The following is a 25,784-nucleotide window of genomic DNA, read 5'->3' on the forward strand; positions in this document are numbered from 1 at the left end:
TATCTCTCCCTCTCTCTCTTTCTCTCTCTGTTACTCTCTGTCTGTCTTTCTGTCTGTCTCTCACACACAATCGCTGTCACTCTCTTTTCTCTCTCACTCTCTCTCTCTCTCTTTCTCTCTGCCACTCTGTCTGTCTGTCACTCTCACACACTCTCTCTGTCACTCTCTTTCTCTCTCTCACTCTCTTTCTCTCTTTTTATATTGCTGTCACTCTCTCTCACTCTCTTTCTCTCTTTCTCTCTCACTCTCTTTCTCTCTCTCTATCTCTCTCACTCTCTTTCTCTCTTTCTCTTTGTCTCTCTTTCTCTCTCATTATCTTTCTTTCTCTCACTCTTTCTTTCTCTCTCTATCTTTCTCTATCTCACTCTCTCACTCTCTTTCTCTCCAGGACACAACTCAACTTCACAGTGGCTATAGACTTCACAGCATCAAACGGTAGGAGAAGATTAATTACCCTCTTGCATTTAGATTCCATATAAATGGGTTTCCACGCTGTGCTCGAGGTAATTATCAATATTTGCTGAATCAGGTGACTGAGCTGCACATTCCTGGAGAATGGAGAACATGGAGAAACCATGGCACTACCCTGACAAAAAGAAACCAAGGCACTCCCCTGACAAAAAGTAGTTTGAAACTAGAAATGCGGGATGGCTGAGTGTAACCATGGTAACCAGGGTTTTAGAAATGAGGTCCAGATCTGTTTCTCTTCATAGAGCGCGGCATATTAACTTTTTGGGATGAGCAGGATCCATACCACAATGACACATACAAACACACTACACACAAACGAATTATCTATAATTAAATACATACAGATAGACCTGTTGGCAAAATGTATTTAATTAAATCAAGTAAGGTGTCACAATACCATTCTTTGATTATTGTGTGTATTTATTATGTTTTGCACCAAGACAAATATCCTAGGATTTTGGATCCACTCTGTGCTCCTCCTCCTCTGTTCTTCTCTCTGTTCTTATATCTTTCTTATATTGTTGTATGTATCATCTTCCTCTCTATTTTATGTGAAGGGACATACCAGTCTTTTTGACATGTGGGTTCAGAATCATTATTGCCTTTGTTAGGGAATTGAACCCTGATCAATGAGTGACAAAGGTGAACTCAGTTGATAAGGTTTATTAGCTTACATGGAACCCAGGAGAATTGGCGTGGAGAGACCCGGGGCCGGGGGGTCCCTAAATGGGCTCCTCGAGACAGGGGAACGATGGGCTTCATAGGGCATAGAGATGGGTGTGTCCAGGTGAGGGAGATAATTGGATTGGATGGGGGGTGGGGGGGGGGGGTTGAGTTAGGGGATGGAAAATGTAGGTTTGGCCCAGGTCGGGGTTGGAGGGGGGTTCTGAGGGGGGGGGGGGGGGGGGGGGGGTTGTAGAAGGAGGAGGGGGGGGGGATTCAGGTGAGGGGGGCGAGGTAAGGAAGGAGGGTGGGGTGAGTTAGGTGGGTGGATAGTCAAGTCAAGTCAAGAGTTTTATTTGTCACGGCATACAAGTATACAGTGAAATGCGGGGGGTCTTGCCCGCAACGATTGTGCATAGTACAATAATACAATAATACAGTAATAAGAATCAGAGGGATGAGAATGCGACATTTGTGCAATAATACAAGTCATAAGAGTAAAGACATAGGTATATGTACATGAGTTTTTCAAAAGCATGGTAAGACATGCTAGGTCCTGTGATAGTGCAATACACTGTTAGCTACGGATGGGGCACTGGGTCTTATGTACACTACTTTATGCTATACTATACAATCTACAGTTATACTATGTGTCCTTATGCTAGCTTGCTATCCATCTATTTACTATACAAGAACCACTCCTGTTCTTGTTTTTAAAGTGACCTTTCATTGTGTAAAGTGACCATAGTGTGAGCGTGTGCAGCATATGTGTGTGTGTGTGTGTTCATGTTAAAGTGACTGCTAGTGTGTGAGCGTATACAGTGTGTGTGTTGTGTGTGTGCTCATGTGTGCTTGTGTGTGGAGAGTTCAGTGTTCAAGACTCTGATGGCCTGGGGGAAGAAGCTGAGCCGAAGTCTCTCTGTCCTAGTTGCTGGTGTTCCCAGGCGTTTGCCTGACCGCAGCAGCTTGAACAGGCTGTTGTTGGGGTGATGAGGGTCTTTCATTATTCTGCAGGCTCTGGATTTGCACCTCTTGTTATATAAGACCTGCAGGGGTGGTAGTGCAATACCCGTAGCTGTTGTTCTGGCACCAGCGTTCCAGTACCTCAACCTCCTCCCGGTAGGCCTTCTCGTCGTTGTCAGAGATCAGCCCCACCACCACTGTGTCGTCCGCAAACTTCAGTATGGAGTTGGAGCTGAACTTGGCCACACAATCATGTGTGTATAGTGAATACAGCAGGGGGCTCAGGACACAGCCCTCGGGGGACCCGATACTCAGGGTGATGGTGTTGGAGGTCTGACCCCCCACCCTGACCGCCTGGGGCCTTTCACTCAGAAAGTCCAGTATCCAGGCGCTCAGAGCGGAGCTCAGACCCAGCTCGATCAGTTTGTCCACCAGTATGGTCGGGACTATGGTGTTGAACGCTGAGCTATAGTCAATGAACAACAGTCTCACCCCCTTCTGGCAGTCTAGGTGAGAGAGGGTGCTGTGCAGTACTTGGGAGACCGCATCGTCAGTGGACCTGTTTGGCCTGTATGCAAATTGCATAGGGTCCATATCGCTGGGGAGGGAGGCACAAATGTGATCCTTAACCAGCCTCTCAAAACATTTCATGGCCACAGAGGTGAGTGCCACCGGTCTGTAGTCATTAAGACCTGTTGGGGAGGATTTCTTTGGTACCGGGATTATAGTAGACACCTTGAAACAGGCAGGGACCGCGGATTCCGCCAGGGATAGATTAAATATGGTGGTGAACACTGGGGCTAGCTGGTTAGCACAGGACTTAAGTATCCGTCCTGTTATCCCATCTGGGCCAGCTGCCTTTCTGGTGTTCACCCGCATAAATGCTCTTCTCACACTGTGTTCCGTCAATGAGAGAGTGCCCCCGCGGATGCCCCCCCCCCTCCACGACGGCCGGCGCGTCAGTGACGTCACTAGCCGGTGAGCTAGTGTCGCTACTGTCTGTGCCAAACCGAGCGTAAAAGGTCCGCTGGTCCGCGAGAGAGGCGTCGGCACTCCCCATTGAGGGGGTGCTGACTTTGTAGTCAGTTATCATCCATAGCCCTCGCCATAAGCCTCTGTGCCATTTGTGTCTCCATTTTGTCCGCGTATGACCTCTTAGCAAGCTTTACAACTTTGCGCAGATTATAGACTGTAGCCTCATACTCCTCCATGTTTCCTGACTCTCTGCCCAGGTTATAAGCAGTGGTGCGAGTTTTCAGAGCCGCTCGGATAGTACTGTCAACCCACGGTTTCTGGTTCGGGTAGACCCGCACCTTTTTCGTGGGGACGATACTATCAGCTAGTGTTGTTATAAAACTAACAACAACATCCGCGAACTTGCTGACACTGCTGGAGCTTGTCTGAAACATACCCCAGTCGACGTCATCGAGTGCGTCCTGTAGCGCTGTCTCTGATTGGTCGGACCACTTCTTTACCACTTCTCTGCCTGTAAGCCGGATAGAGAAAGATGGAGTCATGGTCCGATGTGCTTGTTGCTCCTGAAGTCACAAAGGTTCTATGTTCTGTTCTGATGGATCAGAACCAGCCTACTCTGCGTTGTGAATTGTGTCTCTTAAAAGCCCTTGTACTTTCAAAAACCAGCTAAGTGGTTTAAAGCGACGACAAAGAGACGGCGGTTGAAAAGAGGAGTCAGAGAGGAAGTTATTGTAAGAATCCGGTTTTAATGGAATCTCAACGTTAATAACAAAAGATTTTAATGAAAAACAATGCAATGAAACCCAATCATGCTACGATATTGTGCCATCGACCGTGGGTTCCAGACTAAAATTCACTTCAATTAAAAGAATCTCTCTCGGCTCCTCCTCGTTGTCCGTTGGTTCGCTGGTGCTCGTCTCAACGCGTCGTCGTCCTTCCGTCCAGTAGGGGAAAAGCAAGCTTCTGGTCGTGTTGTTTCTTGTTCTGTTTTGCTCTGTCCCTGAACCGCTCACTTTAAAGACTAACTCCTCCCCCAGCATTACGTCAGGAAGGGTGGACCTTTTTATGAGAGAGAGAGCTTCCAATTGGAGGACCAGTGTAGCCCACCCACACTTTTGATTGGGTGAATCTAGGTAGCAGCCTTTGTAGCTCATCTACCCGGAAATGTCCTTATTAAGACATATGTTGGCTTTTAATAGCCTGACTGTGTATTGCTGTTAGAAGATTCTTCCGTTTTTGCTCATAGTTAAACTATATATTTCTGAAGTTAGTTTGCCCGCTAGGCAGAAATGTGTCTAAACAAGTGTTTCTTGTTGATAGTTTAAGATTTAACAAGACTATACTTGAGGGTAACTGTGTGTCATTTTCTGAGTCATATCACTAAGTATTTATCCTTTTTGCTTGCTTAGAAAGGAACAAAGACGCTTCCATATTTCTTAGTAAAATATAAAAGCTTCACTGTTTATCTATTGTCCAGTTTTCCAGATCCAATGTACAATTTAACTACATCCTATCATAAGAGTCCTATGTTCTAAATGTTGTGAGACTAGTTGTAAGCCACCTGGCCACCGTCTGTTTGAGGTGTTTGTCTCCCCCACCATAGAGAGAGGGGGGTAGGTGGTGATCTTGAGGTATTTCCACTCAGCCTGGCGGGCGTTACCTCCTGTTCCTGATTGTTCTATTGAGACTGTTTCACTATAGCCGGCTATAAATCAACATCATATCTATTCAGAATCAATTTTTAACTTGCCAGCAGGAACCGGGGACCTTTCATATGCTAAATTACTCTGTCCCCAGGCATAGACTATGTGTTTACCTTTGCAGAGAGATAGGGAAAAAAGGGCTGAGTATCGCCCTTTTACAACTCTGTGCTAATCCAAGCTGTGTTCTCTTTACCCCTCCTCTCCAGGGGGGGTAGAGACACAGTTTGAATCAGAAACGTGTAATGCACTGTTACCATGTTTAGCAACGACTCTGTAGCGGACGGCAGACCTGTACATTTATACATTTTGCTTGGGAAAATCCACTACACTCCCACTAGTGGCGGAGCCGGTATTGCCTTGTACCCGGCTCTCAACGGGGTGTAGCAATGATCCAGCGTATTTCCTCCCCTGGTGGAGCAGGCGATGTGCTGAAAAAAGGATGGCATCACTTTCTTCAGATTCGCCTGGTTGAAGTCGCTGGCTATGATCATGGCTGCGTCCGGATGTTTGATCTGGTGGATGTTGAGATGCCCCTGTAGCTTCGCCAGGGCCCTGCCGGTATTCGCTTGGGGTGGGATGTACACCGCCGTCATGATAATGGCGTGAATTCTCGGGGGAGATGAAACGGTCGACATTGAATGGAAAGGGTAGACAGAAACTAGTAGGACAGTAGGCTGCGGGGGAGGGGGGAGATATAGTTATTCCACACCTTGATACAAAACTGTCACTGTGTCAAAATAATGTCACTGTGTTATTATTTTTTCATAATTGTTTACCGTTTGGTAGTTATTTTTTGCCTATTCACCAGATCCATAGGCTTCCATAGTATCTGAAAATGTTTCTTAAAACAGCACATAAACCCTTGAAAGTCACCATATCTGACAAAGGTCTGAGGTGTTTTACTTTCCTGAAACATTTTTGTATTCCTCTAAAAAGTTGCTCTACACACATATACTTGAAGCGTGTGGCAGTGGTGATTCAGCTGAAAATAACTGCAAAATATTTCAGTAACATAAAATATTATGAAAAAATAATGACACAGTGACTTTTGTATCAAAGCACGAATGAGTTTGTAAAAAAGACTGGTATGGTTTTTTAAGCCATAAATAAGCATTGTAAATAATAATTTGTCTAGATGGAAACATAGGTCCTATATATTTTTTCACCACCTGTTTTTTCTTAATCCTTGAAGTGTCTATTTTAAGATTCTGCCAGGTAACAGGTTGAAATAATATCCCATGGGGTTTATTTTTTAACCCTTTATTACACCTATCCTGAACCAAAACCTGCAAAATAAGAAAAAGAAAACAGAATAACTTTTGAAGTTAACAACATATAGAGACAAAATAAAACCTTTTCCCAAACAAGTTTGACCCAAGGAATTCAGTACAATTGTTATTTTTAAGTATATGGAGAGCTTGGTCATGCTGGTAGAGGAGGATCATCAGTATATAGAGAGGTTGGTCATGCTGACATGGTAGAGGAGGATCATCAGTATAGAGGTTGGTCATGCTGACATGGTAGAGGAGGATCATCAGTATATGGAGAGGTTGGTCATGCTGGTAGAGGAGGATCATCATTGTTTGTCTTGGCAAAAAAGCCATCGGGAGAGCCAAGTGCATGAGGCGAGAGGGGGTAATGCATGAGTTCTTGGAGGTTGATGGGCATATCCAGATCCAAAGTAGACCTTGAACACCTGCCTCCTCCCAATGTCTGTCTCATCCCACATGCACAGCGAGTCAACTTCAGAATTGCCTGCTACAAAAGAGCAGACCAGCCAATATTTGAGAGGCCTAAACCCTATCAGGTTCAGGATATGGGCTGGGAGAATATTTCATTTTTCATTTCAACCTTTATAAAATCGAGGTTTCCCTAATTTACAGAAAACGACGATTGTACAGTACATTTCAAGTTTCAAGTTCAAGTTTCTTTAATAGTTGTCATACAGAAGTACAGAATACTTTTATACAAAATGCTTCTTACTGTTACACTCCAGAGACTGTGCTAGACAAGATAAGTATGAAATAAAATAGTATAGCATGTAAATTAGAAGTAAAAACAGAGGTCACAGTGTTCAGTATAGACATATGTACAATGTTCGATGCAGAATAGAAGTAACTGAGTTACCATATAATATACAATATACTATGCAGTGTACTAATATACATACTATATAGTGCAAAGCAGAAATGGGATGAGGTACAATTTAGGTACAATTTACAGTAAGGTGTACGAGTTGTAGTGCAAATCCTTTATCAATAAATATAAAGTGTGTTTAGGTGATCTAAAGTGTGGAGAGTGGGTGCTGCCGTGTGTTGTTTGTTTAAAGTGAGTGTGTGCGTGTGGATGTGTGTGCTGTGTGCATTTGATGGTTGTTGTATAGTGTTTATTGTTCGTTGAGCAGCCTGATGGCCTGGGGATAGAAGCTTCTTCTGAGTCTTTCTGTGCTCGCCTTGAGACTCCGGTATCGCTTGCCTGACCGCAGCAGTTCAAAGAGGCAGTTGTTCGGGTGGCTGGAGTCCTTGATGATTCTCTTAGCCTTACCCCTGCACCGCTTGTTGTAAATGTTCTGGAGGGTGGGGAGCCCCCCTCCAATTGTGCGTTCGGCTGAACGTAGTCTGCTTCGGTCTTGTGCAGTGCTATTCCCAAACCAGGAGGTGATGTTGCCAGTCAGGATGCTCTCTATTGTACATGAGTAGAAGTTCTTAAGGATCTTCTGACTGACTTGGAACTTCCTTAGGCGCCTGAGGAAGTAGAGGCGTTGTCGTGCCTTCTTCACAACACTGTCAATGTGTGTGGTCCATGTCAAGTCCTCGGATATGTGGGCTCCGAGGTACTTAAAACGGTTCACTCTCTCAACCGGTGCCCCGTCTATGCTGAGGGGGCTGTAGTCCTTGACCCCCGACCTCCTAAAGTCCACAATCATCTCCTTTGTTTTGCTGACGTTCAGGGAGAGGCTGTTCTCCTGGCACCATCCCGCCAGGACCTTGACCTCTTCCAGGTAGGCCCTCTCGTCATTTGCAGAGATCAGGCCCACCACTACTGTGTCGTCAGCAAATTTGATGATTGTGTTGTTACTCCGCTGAGCCACACAGTCGTGTGTGTACAGGGAGTAGAGGAGGGGACTCAGAACACAGCCCTGGGGGGCCCCTATGTTGAGGGTGATGGATGAGGAGGTGCAGTTGCCTGCTCTCACCACCTGGGGTCTGCCCGTCAGGAAGTCCAAGACCCACTGGCAGAGGTCATAGTTCAAGCCCAGGTCCCTGAGCTTGGCTATGAGTTTGGAGGGGACTATGGTATTGAATGCCGAGCTGTAGTCGATGAATAGCATTCTCACATAGTTCCCCTTCCTCTTGTCCAGGTGTGATGCTGCTGTGTGCAGCACATGGGCAATGGCGTCCTCCGTGGACCTGTTGGGGCGGTATGCAAATTGCAGGGGGTCCAGGTTGATGGGGAGGGAGGAGCAGATGTAGCCCTTTACTAGCTTCTCAAAGCACTTCATGGCTATGGAGGTGAGAGCTACAGGGCGGTAGTCGTTGAGGCAAGCAGGCTTGGATTTTTTAGGTACAGTGATGATAGTGGACTTCTTCAGGCAGGTGGGGATGACAGCCTGTTCTAAGGACAGGTTAAATATGTCAGTGAATACCGGGGCCAGTTGGTCGGCACAGACTTTTAGCACGCGGCCGGGGATGCCGTCCGGTCCTGCTGCCTTCCTGATATTCACTTTTTTAAAGGTCCGCCTCACCTCATGCTCTGTTACCCTGAACACTGAGTCTCCATCAGCAGACCCCCCCCCCCCCCCCATTGCCGTGGCTTGTAGGCTGGTGTTGTTATTACCAGCCTCAAACCTCGCATAGAAGGTATTGAGATAATTTGCTAAGGAGATGTCACTGTTCAGTTTGAGGGAGGTGCCTTTGTAGTCTGTCATCGTTTTGAGGCCCTGCCACATCGCTCTGGAGTCAGCCTGTTCAAACTGAAGTTCAATTTTATCCCTGTAGCACCGTTTTGCCTCTATTACTGTCCTCCTTACGTTGTATCGCGCCACCTTGTGGTCATTCATGTTGCCTGCCACCAGGCCGGCGTTGTATGCTGTGGTGCGCGTTTTCAGAGCTTCACGGACGGATTTGTCTACCCAGGGCTTTTGATTTGGGTAAACTTTAATTATGGTAGTGGGGATTGTTTCTTCCACCAAAGTACGAACAAAGTCCAGCACTGTCTCCGTGTAGTCATTAATGTTATCTGTGTCACGGAACACGCTCCAGTCTGTGCACTCAAGCGCAGCTTGGAGCGTCTCCTCTGACTCCACATCCCATGTCTGCACCTCTCGCGAGACTACCGGAGTGCTCTTGATCCTTTGTTTATATTTTGGTGAAAGAAAAATGGCAGCATGATCCGATTTTCCGAAGCCGCTAGCAGAATGAGCCTTGTATTCACACTTGAATTGCGTGTAACAGTGGTCTAAAATGTTACCGCCTCTGGTGTTACAAGTCACATGCTGATAGAAGTCCGGCAATACCTTCATCAGATTGGCGCTATTGAAATCACCCACAACCACAATAGCAGCGTCAAGGTTCGCTGACTGGAGTTTGTTTACCTCGTCGTGGAGCCTGGAGAGCGCGTCACCAGTGTTTGCTTGCGGTGGAATATACACCCCGACCAGGATGATCGACGTTAGCTCCCTCAGGAGGAAGAAAGGTCGACACTTGATGGATATATATTCCAGGTTGGGGGAGCAGTGGCTCGATAGTTCCTTCACGTTGGCTGGATCGCTCTAATTGTTGTTCAACATGAAGGCTATTCCACCTCCACGCTGTTTGCCCGATTCTACTGTTCTATCCTTGCGGTGAATGAAGAAGTGTTCGGCCGGTTGGATGGCGTGGTCTGGGACATCCGGCGTGAGCCACGTCTCGGTGAAGCAGAGAACATTGCAGTCTCTAACGTCTCTCTGGAATTGAATCCTTGCTCGGATGTCGTCTAGTTTATTGTCTATTGATTGTACATTGGCTAGCAATATACTGCGTAGTGGTGTCCTGTGCCGCCTGGTTCTCAATCTGTTACGGACTCCAGCTCTCTTTCCTCGCCGCCTGGTTCCTTTGTTCCTGGGGGCGAGATCTGGTCCTGATGTCCTCAAGATCTCAACAGGCCATTGTTGTGGTTCAGAGAGCTGATCCAGAGAGTAATCCAGTCGGTAAATTTCCCGTAATCCAATGTCTATAAGTGACTGACGGTCATACACATTAAATGCACCTACTGTTGGTACAGACAAAACTCTTAAAACTATAAATATTAACTAAAGTAAGCACAGTCTCGACGGAGCGCACAGACAGGCAGCCGGTCGTAGCGGCACCATCTCGAGACATAATAAAAACAATATTCACAGAAATGTAAACACCAGAGTAAAAAATTAAAAACGTTTCAAAATAATTTAAAAAGATCAACTAAAACAGTTACAGGTAGTCACACAATGGTCTGCAATCATACGTTTAAACATTCCAAGGGAAGGGAGAACCTCCAATTTCAGATTGGTATAAGAAGATGATGGATGAGGGGGTGTTAAAGCCTGTCTGGACGGTTGGACCCATCCTCCCTCCTTCTCTTGTTGTGGTACTGGCCCAGGAAGCGGAGTCAGAAGAGCAAGAAGCTCTTAATAAGGAGGCAGATTATGCTAAATGTAATGTAAATGAGGAGGATGGAGAATACAAGTGTGATGAGGAGGAGGAAGAGATGGAGATTGGAGATAGACTTTGACAATCTTTGGCGATGATGATCATGATGATGATTAGTAGTTTATGTTTGAATGTTGTGCCAACAGAGAAGATGTACTGTAATAGTACTTTGTTTGAACCTTAACAAAACATATTTCACTGGATTTCAAATTGTATAGGAAAATGTGTTAATTTTTGTCTATGTAGGACAAATTAGTCTTTTCACATTCGTCTTCCACTTTTGGCCATGTTTACACAAAATTGACAATATTTAGGGCATAACGGCATGGAGACAATCTTTATTACAATATTATTTCCAATATTAACCTAAATCGATCTTGTCCAATGCACTACATTTTAGTAAAAAGGGAAAATAGAGATGTTATATACGTTTTCGCATATCACGCAGTTAACTAGAATTAACTAGGATTCTACACTGTCTGGGCGAGAAACCATCAAATCAATTTGAAAATTTCAAAAGCCGCACTCAGTGAATTAGACACAGGTGTTGTTACTCTGGCCGATTGTGGCAGAACTCCATATACGGGCATTCGCCTGATTGCTGTACAAGCCCGTTTTGTCACCGGAACTTCTAATATGGGCATAGCCTTTGGTCCAATTGCATTCTCCTTTTTTTATTTAAATTTTTTTCTCCCATCCCAATGTTAGTCGTTATGCCAATTCCCACTCCCCTTCCTGGTCGTTGCGCACTCTACCCCCTACCGTCGGTCTGGGAGGGCGGAGACTATCACATGCTTCCTCCGACACATGTGTAGCCAGCCCACCGCTTCTTTTCACCTGGCAGCACGGACTCTCACTGGGAGAGTGTAACGTGTGGAAGGTCACACTACCTCTCCCAGATCCTTCCCTTGCTGTGCAGGCACCCCGACCGAACTGTAGGAGTCGCTGTTTACAACGACCAGGACCCACCCACGCCGGTTTCCCACCCGCTAACACTGCCAATTGTGTTAGTATGGACGGTCGGCCAAGCCGGAGGCACCACAGTGGTAGAGAGACGCTTAGTCGGCTGCGCTACCCGGCCGCCCCTGCATTCTCCTTTCTAATAAACCACGCCAGGGTTCACTTGGAAGTGGACCAAGACCATCAGGGTGATGTGACTCTGTGGAATCTGAATTCAGCTCTCAGCTCCCAAAACCTGCCACACCAACCACACTAAACAAAGTCCTCACTCCTGTATGGTCTGAGTGTTAGGATCAAACCCAAGGATCGAAACCCAGGATCAAACCCTCCTTTAGGGTGTTTTCACACCAGGTTCATCAGCTCCATTAAATGCCTGATTTTTGGGGAATTGTCCTGTCTTTGGTCCAATTGCATTCTCACCTGAAACAAACACAGGTGGACCAGGGAGCGGACCTACGTTTGATTGAGAGCACTCGGACCTCCCTGGAACGAACCGAACCCAATGGGGTTAAACGTTCCAGGGTTTGATTGAACTGGACAAGGGGCGGAGCTTCCTATAAGCGACATGGGTGGTTGCCTAGAGCGCCACCCAGAGGGGATATATATTTTTGCTCTGCAGTTTTTGCGCCCCCTTCTATCTGCAACCAATATTTTGACATAATTATTATTATTATTATTATATTTTGTTTGTAATAAATAAAGGTGCAGTACTTTACTGTAGAACTATATTGAGAAGTTTCGATATGTTTTTATTTGTCTATTCAGCAATGGGAAACCAAACAACAGAAAGTCACAGCTTCTCCTCTTCTTGGGGCCAAATCAAATGTGTTGCAGGCGAGAAAGCAGCAGAGAGCCCAATTCATACCAAATAGGAATAAATTACATGAGTCATAGCATCCACTTTGCATCTAAAATGCATGATGTCTGTGTTTCCCTAATTGGTCCATATTTTATCATCAAAGTAGCTTGTCCCAGTCCTATATACCATCCCTACAGTATGATAATGGTGTTTGTTTATGTTTGTGCATGTGTGTGTGCTTGTCTTCTCTCCCTCAGGTAACCCTTCCCAGCCCACCTCACTCCACTACATGAATCCCTACCAGATGAATGCCTATGCCATGGCACTGAAGGCAGTGGGGGAGATAATCCAGGACTACGACAGTGACAAGCTCTTCCCTGCATACGGCTTCGGAGCCAAGCTGCCACCGGACGGAAAGATCTCCCACGCTTTCCCACTGGTGAGAGAGGGAGAGAGGGAGAGAGAGAGAGAGAGGGGGCATTTAGTGGGATGCCTGTGGAGTAGGCTTCTGAAAGTTTTTGAACCCAGAAGCAATAGGCGTTGTGGAGTAGGCTTCTGAAAGTGTTTGAACCCAGAAGCAATAGGCGTTGTGGAGTAGGCTTCTGAAAGTGTTTGAACCCAGAAGCAATAGGCGTTGTGGAGTAGGCTTCTGAAAGTGTTTGAACCCAGAAGCAATAGGTGTTGTGGTGTAGCCTTCTGAAAGTGTTTGAACAACACAACTCAATCGGGGATCTTGAAGTAGGGCTGGGCGATATGGCCTCAAAATGATATTGCAATGTTTTTATCGCGATATCACGATATAAATCGCGATATTTTGACAATTCCTCTAAAGCACTTAAAAATGCTTGATTTAACCCTTTGATGCATACAGTCACGCCAAGACGATGCTTATAATAGTCCCTGCAATATATGTTTGCATTAAACCATGAAGATGCTTTCAAAAATAATTAAATGAAAATTTTCAAAAAATGTACTAAGAGATTATCAATACGATTCCATTATCGATTCTGCTTATCGATACGATTCTTTATCGATTCCCTTATCGCTTCCTGATACATTTATAATTTAAATAAATTAATTGCAAATGCAACAGAACTAAGCTGGTTAGAATAACAACATGCAACTTGACATTTCTGATTGTCATTTATCATTTATTGTTGAGCCCCCATGTCAGACAAATACAAAAACTGTAAAAAAAATTAAAAATAACTATACACTTAAATAAAAGAATGTATTTGAGATTCTCTTAAACTAATTTAATCTATTGAACTGTAGTTGCATTCAAAAGGTCGTTATTGCGAAAGATAATTTGTTATCAATAGCCTACCTGTATAATATTTTAGAACGTTAGTTAGCTTAGCGGCTAACGTTAGCCTGTTGTTTGTTGAAACTGACTGACTACATATACTCAATGTTCACAATATAGTAATTTACTAGATCTCATGTAGAACAAGCCACGATATATCGCCCAGCCCTATCTTGAAGTCGTTGTGATGTCGTTGTGGTTTCAGACATGACTGATCAGCGATGGGGGTTTACACACTACAAGACCTCCAGGAGGAATCCCAGACGAGTCTCCAAACTGAGTTTTGTCATGAAAACACATGTGAGAAGTCACACAGGTTTTGGTCATGGAGGTTTGATTGATTGATTGAAAACTTTATTAACAGATTGCAGAATGGGTACAACACAGTACAGCTCAATACACACAATTGTTAAGGGGATGCAGACCAGAGAAAGACTTTCGTCTTGTTTACATCAGGGTCCCCCATTTTCAATTCATCAGGACATATATGACATACATGACATACAGATAGACAGTACTGCTACATCTATACATTTATGACATACCAGATTTGCAAATACAGTACTGTTTGTGATACAAAAAGAGTCCAGAAAAGGGAGTATATACATTTGACGTAAAAACTGTACATTGGAGGAGGTTGGGTGGGGTTGTGTGGGGGGGGTTGGGTAGGGAGGGGTTGGGGGGAGAAACACTGTACAACTGTACAAGCAAAACTGTACATTGGGATATTGACAACCATACTAGGTAATTTACATTGGAGGGGGTTGGGGGGGGGGGGACACTATACAAACAAGCAAAACTGTACATTGGAATATTGACAAAACCATACTAGGTAAATTACTGTACATTGGAGGGGGTTTGGTTAGGACATTTACAGGGGCCAGTTTCGAATTGCAGTCTCCCGTAGGTATTCCTTGAGAGTGGTTTTGAAAGTGGGTAGTGATTCACATTCCTTTACAGCTTTGGGTAGGGCGTTCCACATTGATGTGGCATAATTGCGAAACGTGTTTAGTCCCTTGTTTGAGCCGAATCTGGGTTTAACATGATTTGTGGAGCTCCCTCTGGTGTTGTGATCGTGGTATTCACTGACCTTTGGGAAGTATATTGACATGTACATGGGTACCTTGGTCGTGTAGTGTATCTTGTAGACCAGGCCCATTGCAAGTTGCTGTACTCTGTCGTCTACTCTAAGCCATCCTAGGTTGTCAAAGTGGGCAGGGGTGAGGTGGGTTCTAGGAGTAAGGTCAAGCAGTAGTCCGACCAGTTTGTTTTGAGATGTTTGTAATTTTGTTTTTAGCGCCTTTGAGGTGCTTTGGTACCATGAGGTGCAAGCATAGTCGTAGTACCCTTGAATGAGTGCTCCTGCCAGAGTCTTCAGGGTATTCCTGTTTACCAGAGAGGAGATCCGGTACAAGAATCGAGTTTGTTGATTGACTTTTTTTATTACATTGGATGCCATTTTGTCACAGGAGAGATTAGCCTCTAGGATGGAACCCAGGTAGGTAATTTCATCTTTCCTTGTGACAATATTGTCACCCACTGTAACTGAGAAGCCGTCAGTCTTGCTGAGTTTGTTATTTAAACCGAAGAGAATGGACTCTGTTTTGCCCATGTGTAATGATAGTTTGTTATCAGCGAGCCATATGCAGATTCTGCCTAGTTCCGAGCTGAGGGTTTTTTCAACCTGTAACTTGTTCTTGTCAGAGACCAGCAGGGCTGAGTCGTCCGCAAACAGGAACAAGTTGCAGTCACAAGATGACGACATGTCATTTGCATAAATTAGGAACAGTAGCGATCCTAGTATGCTTCCTTGTGGAACACCACAGCTCACTGTGAGGGGGGGGGATAGGGTACCGTTTACCTCCACCATCTGTTCCCTCCCCTCAAGGTATGATTGCATCCAGCTCACTGATAGACTATCAAAACCAATTGCTTTTAGCTTGTCAATCAGAATGGAGTGATCGACAGGTATTAGTTTTGTTCAGAGGAATACACTGGAGAAAGCACAAGGCAAGGTTTTAGCAGTTTCTCTTTTGATCTGATAGAGAAAGCTAGCAGAAAACAAAGCCAACTTGTCAACCGCACTCTGGTAATGGGCTGGTTATTTCCCAGATCTCCGCCCAGCCCCTTTTTAAAATATTGAATGAATGAATGAATGACAACTAATAGAGACACTAATAACACGGCAGGGTCATCGAAGATTTTGCAGAACAGTTTAATAATTGTATTGTTCTGATTCTGATAAGACAGCTTTAGCTTTCATTCTGTTTGTGGTCCCTCACTAGTTCAAAGTCAATGCATCTCAACCACAGCAGAATGGTCTCTCTCTCTCTCTCTCTCTCTCTCTCTCTCTCTCTCTCTCTCTCTCTCTCTCTCTCATTGGCTGTAGCTCATTGCTTGTCCCTGACAGGGTCCAGATATGCAACATGCTAGATATCTGGTGGGCATATGTGACACATCGGCGAGTCACTTGGATTGCGTAACTTGGCATTACCTCCCACTTTATATATATATATAACGGTTGTGACAACGTCACCTCAAACTTCGATGCCCCGAGGGAGATTCGAACGTGGGTCTGCCACGCTGTGTGCAACAACACAGACTGCTATACCAAGAGAGGTGAATTCACTTCTTTGTACCGTGTCTATGCGTCTTTTGAGGATGTGAGAGTGAGTTTAACCCATAGCACCGCTACTCACCCCAGCCCTTCTTGACTGCGCTTCACGATACCATCCGTTACACTCACCCTCCTTAAACTCACTCTACTCCACCCAAGGCATCCGGGTCAGTCGGCACCATTGTAATGGTTGTGATAACGTCACCTCAAACTTCGATGCCCTGAGGGAGATTCGAATGCGGGTCTGTCATGCCGTGTGCAACAACACAGACCGCTATACCAAGAGGTGAATTCACTTCTTTGTACCGTGTCTATGCGTCTTTTGAGGATGTGAGAATGAGTTTAACCCATAGCACCGCTACTCACCCCAGCCCTTCGTGACTGTGCTTCATGATACCATCCTGGCACCGCTACTCACCCCAGCCCTTCTTGACTGCGTTTCACGATACCATCCGTTACATATGTATATCTATATATTGTTTTTTATTGTATTAAATTTTTTTACTAGATGTGCTGTTAAAACATGTTTGCCAAGCGGATAGTTGTATGTGTATACTAATGAGGGTTCTGTCCAGATCGGTGCCAAGAGCTGAAAGTGTCCATCTGTGAGATGGGAGGCCTTGGTGTCCACTGAAATAGAGCCTTAGTTCTATTTTGGGCTTTTGGATTTAATTATTTTTTGTGGGGGAGTACTGACTTTGGCCTTACCTTGAGTGGTAAGGTTTTAATAAACCCACAGCAAAATACTGATTGCTTTGCCATAGCCATGGCTGCTACTGTTTTATAACTTCACAAGGAATCATATACTATATACCGTCAGCCAAAGTACACATATAGAGTACATCTGACCATTTTTATTATTTGTTGATGCACTACAACAAACCCTCTTTCCCATGTAAGAGAGACTCTTGGAATAGCCAATGCACCAGTATCAAAGTTTCCTGTGATGTCTGAATCGAATGGTTTTTCGACAAAGAGCAAGACAACCCCTGCGGCCTCACCCGTTTTCCATTACACTTGCAGAAACGTACCTGTAGCAAAAACTCAGGGCAGCAAGAGAGGCAGAGGAACTGCAGTGAACCCACAAATAATAGGCATTGTGCATTAGCCTTCTGAAAGTGTTTGAACCCAGAAGCTATAGGCGTTGTGGAGTAGCCTTCTGAAAGTGTTTGAACCCAGAAGCTATAGGCGTTGTGGAGTAGCCTTCTGAAAGTGTTTGAACCCAGAAGCTATAGGCGTTGTGGAGTAGCCTTCTGAAAGTGTTTGAACGAGGCAGAGGAGGAAGGGATGACGTGTGGGAGGAAAGGAAACACTGAATCACACAGTAGCACCTTCTCATGAGAAGAAAGAGAAAATCTATCTGTTTGATGGGGGAGGGGACCAAACGAGAGGCCAGACAGATAAACAGGCCACAAATAGACCTTTTGAGGAGGTTTTGTTCCACTTGCTTATTGTCTGTCAATGGGTCTTCAGCAATAGCAATTACCAAGACACCCAAACCAAAGGAAAACTAACAAGACTAGTGTATCCTCGGATTCCCGATGTCTTCCTCTGTCTCCCTGGATAGATACTTCAGAAGAAAGAGAAAAAGGAGCAGGGAGGAGAGTTTTTGAAGAAGATAGAAAGAAAGGCGCCTCTTGTATTTGGTCCAGGTCCAAAGCTTAAGGGTATGAAGAGGTTAGATAGTAGGGAAACGGTCAGGTCATGGTATGACACTCATTGGGTAAACTGTCAGTGACACAAAGCAAGATGTTTCAAAGTGGAGGTTTCCTACCTCAAGTTCCTGTGAATTGAAAATACCCTGTTCAGTCCTTTTATTTATTTATTTCTCATATTCAAATTCCCTTGTTTTCCTTGTCTCCCTCGTATCCCGAAAAGCAAATGGAGCATATTGGTATTGTCCTCCATCCACTGTCATGCCGTCTGGCTTGTCTAGATTCATTGCTCCCTTTCATTCTGCTAATTTCCGTATGGGCGGCCACTCAATCAACTTCCACAATTAGAACTCACCTCAGCGTGACAAAGCCTGGAGCTGTGTCATGCTAAGGCAACTCTAATTAAGAGAGTCTATTGTTAAAAGGCCTGCTGGAAGAACAGTGAGCAAACTTGCAGAGTTGAATGAATGAATGAATGAAAACTTTATTTAACAGATTGCAGAATGGGTACAATACAGTACGGCTCAATACATACAATTGTTAAGGGGATGCAGACCTGAGAAAGACGTTTGTCTTGTTTCCATCAGGGTCCCCCATGGGTCCACCACTTACTCAGTGTGGAGTTCTTCCACAGTACTTGAGTCAAAGAATGTTTGGCTCAGGGAGGTCAGATCATGAATATTTCCTTTTGTTTTTTGTAAAGTCATGTTAGCTTTTGATGTAATATTTACCTTTGTGATTGACGTGAAAATGATTTAGGGCTCCACTTATTACACTGTGACAAAATGGCAACCAATGTAATCAAAAAAGTCAACCAACAAACAAGATTCTTGTACCGGATCTCCTCTCTGGTAAACAAGAATACCCTGAAGACTCTAACAGGAGCACTCATTCAAGGGTACTACGACTATGCTTGCACCTCATGGTACCAAAGCACCTCAAAGGCACTAAAAACAAGAGTACAAACATCACAAAACAAACTGGTCAGACTACTGCTTGACCTTACTCCTAAAACCCACCTCACGCCTGCCCATTTTGACAACGCAATGGAATATATTATTAGATGACAGAACATGGAAAATTCTTTATACAATTATTTAATTCATTATAATTGAAACGCTATTGAATAATAGTTAATTAATAGTTAATAAAATTATTCTGTTACAGCTACAACTGAGCTATAATTTATATGTATAGCTACTGTCCATCAATGTCTTCCTTTTGAATGAAATACCTTTTGAATGAAATAGGTTCAAGAGAGAGAGATGTAGAGAGGGAGAGGGAGAGAGAGCGAGACACACACACAGATAGACACAGATATTCTCAGCCCCCCTTTCCTCTGAGCGTGATCCCGTGATGGCTTACTATGTGCGTGTGTATGTGCGTGTGCAAACGGGAACGGGACACACATATGTGCAATAGCACACACCACCAAAGTCACTGGCTGGCCCACAGTGTGCATGTATGTGCGTGTGCTAACTTCGCTAACGTTATCCGCCTCTGGAACATTAGCTGCCTCGCCGGATTTGTCTTTCTCCTCGTCTCTCTTTTGCTCAAAATAAAAATGAATGGGCTTCATGGCTGGCTGAATTTTTTGCGTTGTCTGATTCTGAATGTATAACTTGCCTATGCCGGGGGGTACCGTGACTTTGTTTTCCAGCACGTACTGTGTTTTCATTTCCTTTCTCTCGCATGAAACCAGCCACATCACCGCAGGAAACTCTACTGTGATTGGACGTTTATTGAACTGTATTACAGTTGCAAACAAATTCTACAGGTTGGTGTTAATTTCTCAAAAACAACAAATAATCTGAATGCCATAGGAAAGGGCTTGATTAGTGATCACTAGGATGATCTCCTGACCCTTCCCAGAAATAGCTTTGTAATCAAAAGGCCTCACTATCACACAGACTGAACTGTTGTTTCTGTGAGTGGAGGCAACTTTCTCTGAGTAAACAGGAAAGCAGCTCAGCGTTGAGGGAAACGTGAATAAGAGCAGCACAGTGAAAACAAGCTGCTGAACCTCAGCCTCTCAGTCAAACCACAACACCTGATTACTTCAGGAACCGATTTTATCTGAAGGAGCTTTCCATAACCTTCTGACAAACTTCCTGAGAAACATCCGCCTGGCCCCAGACTTCAGGAACAGCTGGTGATGACCAGACAGACACATAGCATCCCTTCCTCTCCTGCCTCTAACATGTATTTACCACCTTCCTCTCAGTGGAGGCTGCTGACCAAATTTTTAGGTGAAGCACAAATTATTATATTATATTATATATTAAATAATATTTTTAAAACATCCCCCACTGTGTGTCAGTGGTCAGTGGACACAGATGAAAACATATTAACATTAGGTGACAGCGGACCTGACCAGATGAAAACATATTAGGTGACAGTGCACCTGACCAGATGAAATCATATTAGGTGACAGCGCACCTGATCAGATCAAAACATTTTAGGTGACAGCGCACCTGACCAGATCAAAACATATTAGGTGAAGGTGACAAGGAAGCCACAGACTCATACCCCCCCGACACTCAACTAACCGCCTCGGAAAGTCCTTCATACCAGTGGCCATCAGGCTCCACAACAGTGGGCAGCGACTGCTGCCAGACATCGACCTAGAACTAATAGGAACCCAAGTAGGACAATAACACTACCTTATGCATACTGCACCTTATGTGGATACTGTGATACTGTGAATAATGAATAATGTATATTTCAGTTAGTTAGATAGTAAATTATATTGACCTATTTGTTTACACTGCTTGTGTTGTTTTCACTACCTGTACCCCCCCCCTTCCCCCATGCTGCTATGATGCCTGAATTTCCCCAAGGGGATCAATAAAGGAATATCTTAACTTATCTTAAAAGGAAAGATGAAATTACCTACCTGGGTTCCATCCTATAGAGGCAAATCTTTCCTGTGACAAAATGGGATCCAATGTAATAAAACTAAGTCAACCAACGAACTAGATTCCTGTACCGGATCTCCTCTCTGGTAAACAAGAATACCTTGAAGACTCTAACAGGAGCACTCATGCAAGGGTACTACGACTATGCTTGCACCTCATGGTACCAAAGCACCTCAAAGGCACTAAAAACAAGATTACAAACATCACAAAACAAACTGGTCAGACTACTGCTTGACCTTACTCCTAAAACCCACCTCACCCCTGTCCACTTTGACAACCTAGGATGGCTTAGAGTAGACGACAGAGTACAGCAACTTGCAATGGGCCTGGTCTACAAGATACACTACACCACTAAGATACCCATGTGCATGTCGAAATACTTCCCAAAGGTCAGTGAATACCACGACCACAACACCAGAGGGAGTTCCACAAATCATGTTCAACCCAGATAAAAGAATAATAAAAAAAAAAAAAAAAAAAAATTTAATAAAAGAAAATAGTCATAACTTAGAAATTAGATTGCATAGGTCTATGAATCGATATCGCGATTCTGTTTCAATTAATTGCCCAGCCCTACAGTGTGTACAGTAAGTTAGCTTGGTGATTATCATTGTGATGTAGGCTAAGCTGCCTAGCTACTGTTAGCATACAAGCACTGTATAGCCTACTTACTTTTTCATCCACAACGTTTTTTCTGATCCAGATGCATAAATCCACTTCTTCATGTTGCTCAGTTGCTGGTTTATACTTCGGTCCTAATGTTGGCGCAAAGTTTAATTTAGCCTGACTTGTTATAGCTGTACAGCTTACTAACTACTAAACAACAACTTTCTCATAGTCTCAACTTTCACATAGTCAAAATGGGTCCAGCTGCATGTGAGGAGGATAGGTTTAGCTCGGGCCAATCTCAAGTTTCTCAAGTTTCTTTATTAGTTGTCATACAGAAGTACAGAATACTTTTATACAAAATGCTTCTTTATGTTACATTTTGTATAAAAGTATTCTGTACTTCTGTATGACAACTAATAAAGAAACTTGAGAAACTTGAGATTGGCCCGAGCTAAACCTATCCTCCTCACATGCAGCTGGACCCATTTTGACTTTGCAATGCAGAAATCTCTGATTGGATTTGCAAGGCTGCCAATCATATTCAACCTCCGTGTATTGGATGTCAAGGGCTGTCAATCAATCAATCCTCCATTCAATGGCAAGAGTTTAACTGCACAGACCGTTCTTAGATGAAGTTAATAGCCTATTTTGATTCGCTGTTATTTATTATTTATTTAACAATGGGTCACACCTGTGAAGTTTTCTTCACGAATAATTACTGCAGGCAATACTGCAGTGCAGGCCTGCTCAGAGCTGTCAATTTTGGCAATTTTTGAAGAAAAAAAAATTCACTGGCATTTTTTTTACAGAGGAATACATTTATAATAAAAAATAATAATAATAATAATTTAAAAAAAAATATATATATATAGTTTTTTTTTTTTTTAATTTTTTTATATATAGGTATATGTAAATTAATAATAATTATGAATTATGAGTGAATTTGTGTTTCACGTGTTGTCATAGAGAAACCTCCACTGCTTCCTCTGCACGAGGCCACAGATGGGTTTTATGTAACACTTAAAAGGACAATTATGTGGGTAATTCGAAAGTAAACGCACGCATTTCAGCCACCGACACACACACACTGAACGCAGCGGTCCAGAAGAATTCGCTCGTTAGCCACGGAGTAAAATACAGCCAAATAATTGATAATCAACACAGACCCACACAGCTACTAAATATATATATATATATATTTTTTTTTTTCTTTTTTTTTAATCCACTCACCATTGATGTTACTTCTTTACGAGGAAATAGTGTCCCAGTCCCTTGATCACTTGTAAATAAAATCCATCCTGCAAACAGCAGTCTTTTGTGAAATGTTCCATTTTCAGGACTGTCCAACTAGGTGGTCACCCAAGCGATTCAAGTCAACACAACAGCATGCCAAAGCAGTGAGAAAGCACTCACTCGACCGATCTCATCTTCCGTTGAATAGTGCAGCTTCTCCATCGTGGCAAGTCCAACTCGAGACACATTCTTTTATCCCATGGAAAGTGTAAACAATAGGCCAAGTTTCAAGTTTCTTTATTAGTTGTCATACAGAAGTACAGAATACATTTATATAAAATGCTTCTTTCTGTTTTGCTCCAGAGATTGTTCTAGATAAAAATAGATAAGTATAAAAACTAAAAAGTATAGTAAGTATAAAATAGAAGTCAAGTACGTAGACAAAAAGTGTACAATATATACATATATACAATGTACAATGCAGAGTAGAAAAGTAACTGAGTTACAATACAATATACTATATACTATACAGTACAATGCAGAAATGGGATGAGGTACAATTTAGGTACAATTTACAGTAAGGTGTAATGAGGTATGGGTTGTAGTGCAAATTCTTTGCCAATAAATATAAAGTGTGTTTAGGTGTTCTAAAGTGGGTAAAGTGGGTGCAGCAGTGAGTTGTTTGTTTAAAGTGAGTGTGTGCGTGTGGATGTGTGTGCTGTGAGTGCATTTGATGGTTGTTACGATTGTTCATTGTTCAAGCCTTGTTCATTGAGCAATCATTGTTCATTGAGCATCCTGATGGCCTGGGGATAGAAGCTCCTTCTGAGTCTCTCTGTGCTTGCCATGAGACTCCGGTATCGCTTGCCTGACCGCAGCAGTTCAAAGAGGCAGTTGTTTGGGTGGCTGGAGTCCTTGATTATTCTCTTTGCCTTGCCCATGCACCGCTTGTTGTAAATGCCTTGGAGAGTGGGAAGCCCCCCTCCAATTGTGCGTTCGGCTGAACGGGCCACTCTCTGTAGTCTGCTGCGGTCTTGTGCAGTGCTATTCCCAAACCAGGAGGTGATATTGCCAGTCAGGATGCTCTCTATTGTGCATGAGTAGAAGTTCTTGAGGATCTTCTGACTCATGTTGAACTTCCTTAACAGTTTGAGTGCCAGCCATTAACATTGGAAACATGGTTAAATGCCACCACCCACTTCAATGATAGCATTGTGAATGCATAATCTCTGTTTTACATTATGGCTATGTGTCTAATCTGCCTGTCGCTTATCAATGACTTGTTTGCAGTCAACATTGTCGAAACGGATTGTTTTTTAATCTGTTCATTTTTGTTTTATAGCATTTTGAAAAGCCCTCGTTTTTCAGGAAAATATATAGATTCCGTGATAAAAGGCATGGAATATTCTAGCATACACAAAAACGTTGTCATTTTTCTGCCTATTTATGAATAGTTTTCAAATAGATGCTAGATTATCGATAGTATATGTGTACTTATGCACGCTATAGAGGCGGGCTGAAAAATCGATTATCTCATTTCCTCATCAGCGATCACCGCGCACACACACACACACACAGGGCAAACGCTTATATCTCTGTGAAAACAGCTCTGATTATCCTAAGACTGGTAAAATAAATTCCTTACCTGAGATCAGATGTTATCCAAAAAGATTATTCCAATTCCTGATCGCCATTCCAAATATCGATCACGCTTATTGATTACAGTGTTGAGTCCTGTAAATACATAATCCATGCGTTTTCCGGGCCGGTGAGCACAATCGATCCTTCAGTTGGCCTTGACGGAAAAGTTAAATGAGGAAACTGGCCACCCCCCCTGCATCAGTGTAAAGTAATGGGGTGCAGTACCACAGGGAGAGACGATAGGGGGCGGTATCTTCCCAATTGAGCTCAGAGAGACTCTGCAGCACTAACCTGAGGCTCGATTGATGAAATATGAATTCAAATCGCCAATAAAAAAAAAAGACAAACAAACGCTATATAGCGTCGGGGGCACTCAAAGGTCGGCATGAACTAACGACAAAAAACGTCCGTGGCACTCAATGTGTTAAGCGCCTAAGGAAGTAGAGGCGTTGTCGTGCCTTATTGATAACACTGTCAATGTGTGTGGTCCATGTCAAGTCCTCGGATATGTGGACTCCGAGGTACTTAAAACTGCTCACTCTCTCAACCGGTGCCCCATCGATGCTGAGGGGGCTGTAGTCCCTGACCCCCGACCTCCTAAAGTCCACAATCATCTCCTTTGTTTTGCTGACGTTCAGGGAGAGGCAGTTCTCTTGACACCATCCCGCTAGAACCTTAACCTCCTCCAGGTAGGCCCTCTTGTCGTTTGCAGAGATCAGGCCCACCAGTACTGTGTCGTCAGCAAATTTGATGATTGTGTTGTTGTTCCGCTGTGCCACGCAGTCATGTGTGTACAGGGAGTAGAGGAGGGGACTCAAGTCAAGAGTCAAGAGTTTTATTTGTCACGGCATACGAGTATACAATGAAATGCGGGTGGTCTTGCCCGCAACAATGTGCATAATACAATAGTAATAACATAATAGAATCCAATAGAACGACATTGTGCAATAAAACAAGTAAACAGAGTAGGGCATATCGGTATATGTACATAAGTTATTTACAGAGCATGGTAGGACATGCTAGGTCCTGTGGTAGAGCAATACACTGTTAGCTACGGATGAGGCACTGGGTCTTTATGTACATGCTACATTCTACAATCTCAAGTTATACTATACTATTCTTAAAGTGACCTTTCCTTAGTGGCCATAAGTGTGGGCGTGTGCAGCATGAGTGTGTGCTTGCTCATGTTAAAGTGGCTGCTAGTGTGTGAGCGTGTACAGTGTGTGTGTCGTGTGTGTGGAGAGTTCAGTGTTCAAGGCTCTGATGGCCTGGGGGAAGAAGCTGAACCGAAGTCTCTCTGTCCTAGTAGCTGGTGTTCGCAGGCGTCTGCCTGACCTGGATTTGCACCTCTTGTTGTATAGAACCTGCAGGGGTGGTAGTGCAATACCCGTGGTACGCTCGGCTGAGCGCACCACTCTCTGTAGGGCCTTCTTGTCCTGTGCCGTGCTGTTTCCATACCAGGCAGTGATGTTTCCAGTCAAGATGCTCTCTACAGCTCCGGAGTAGAAGGACTGGAGTATCTTCCCAGATACTCTGAACTTCCTTAACTGTCTCAGGTGGTAGAGGCGCTGCTTCGCCTTTTTTTACGACTGAGTCTATGTGTGT

The 25,784-nt window shown here is 43.8% G+C and overlaps 1 protein-coding gene across 1 annotated transcript in view; it reads left to right on the forward strand.

Moving 5' to 3' along the window:
- LOC311229678 (copine-9-like) overlaps positions 1–25,784 on the forward strand; it is a gene marked incomplete at both ends in the record, with an annotated part of 679,647 nt that overhangs the window by 559,105 nt on the left and 94,758 nt on the right. The window contains 2 exons of the mRNA XM_084315753.1: positions 389–435; positions 12,458–12,639. Coding sequence (XP_084171879.1) covers positions 389–435; positions 12,458–12,639 — 229 coding nt within the window. The remainder of the gene's footprint in view (positions 1–388; positions 436–12,457; positions 12,640–25,784) is intronic.

The sequence above is a fragment of the Notolepis coatsorum genome (genome assembly GCF_963971535.1).
Source record: "Notolepis coatsorum genome assembly, chromosome: 6".
In the NCBI taxonomy this organism is placed as follows: domain Eukaryota; kingdom Metazoa; phylum Chordata; class Actinopteri; order Aulopiformes; family Paralepididae; genus Notolepis; species Notolepis coatsorum.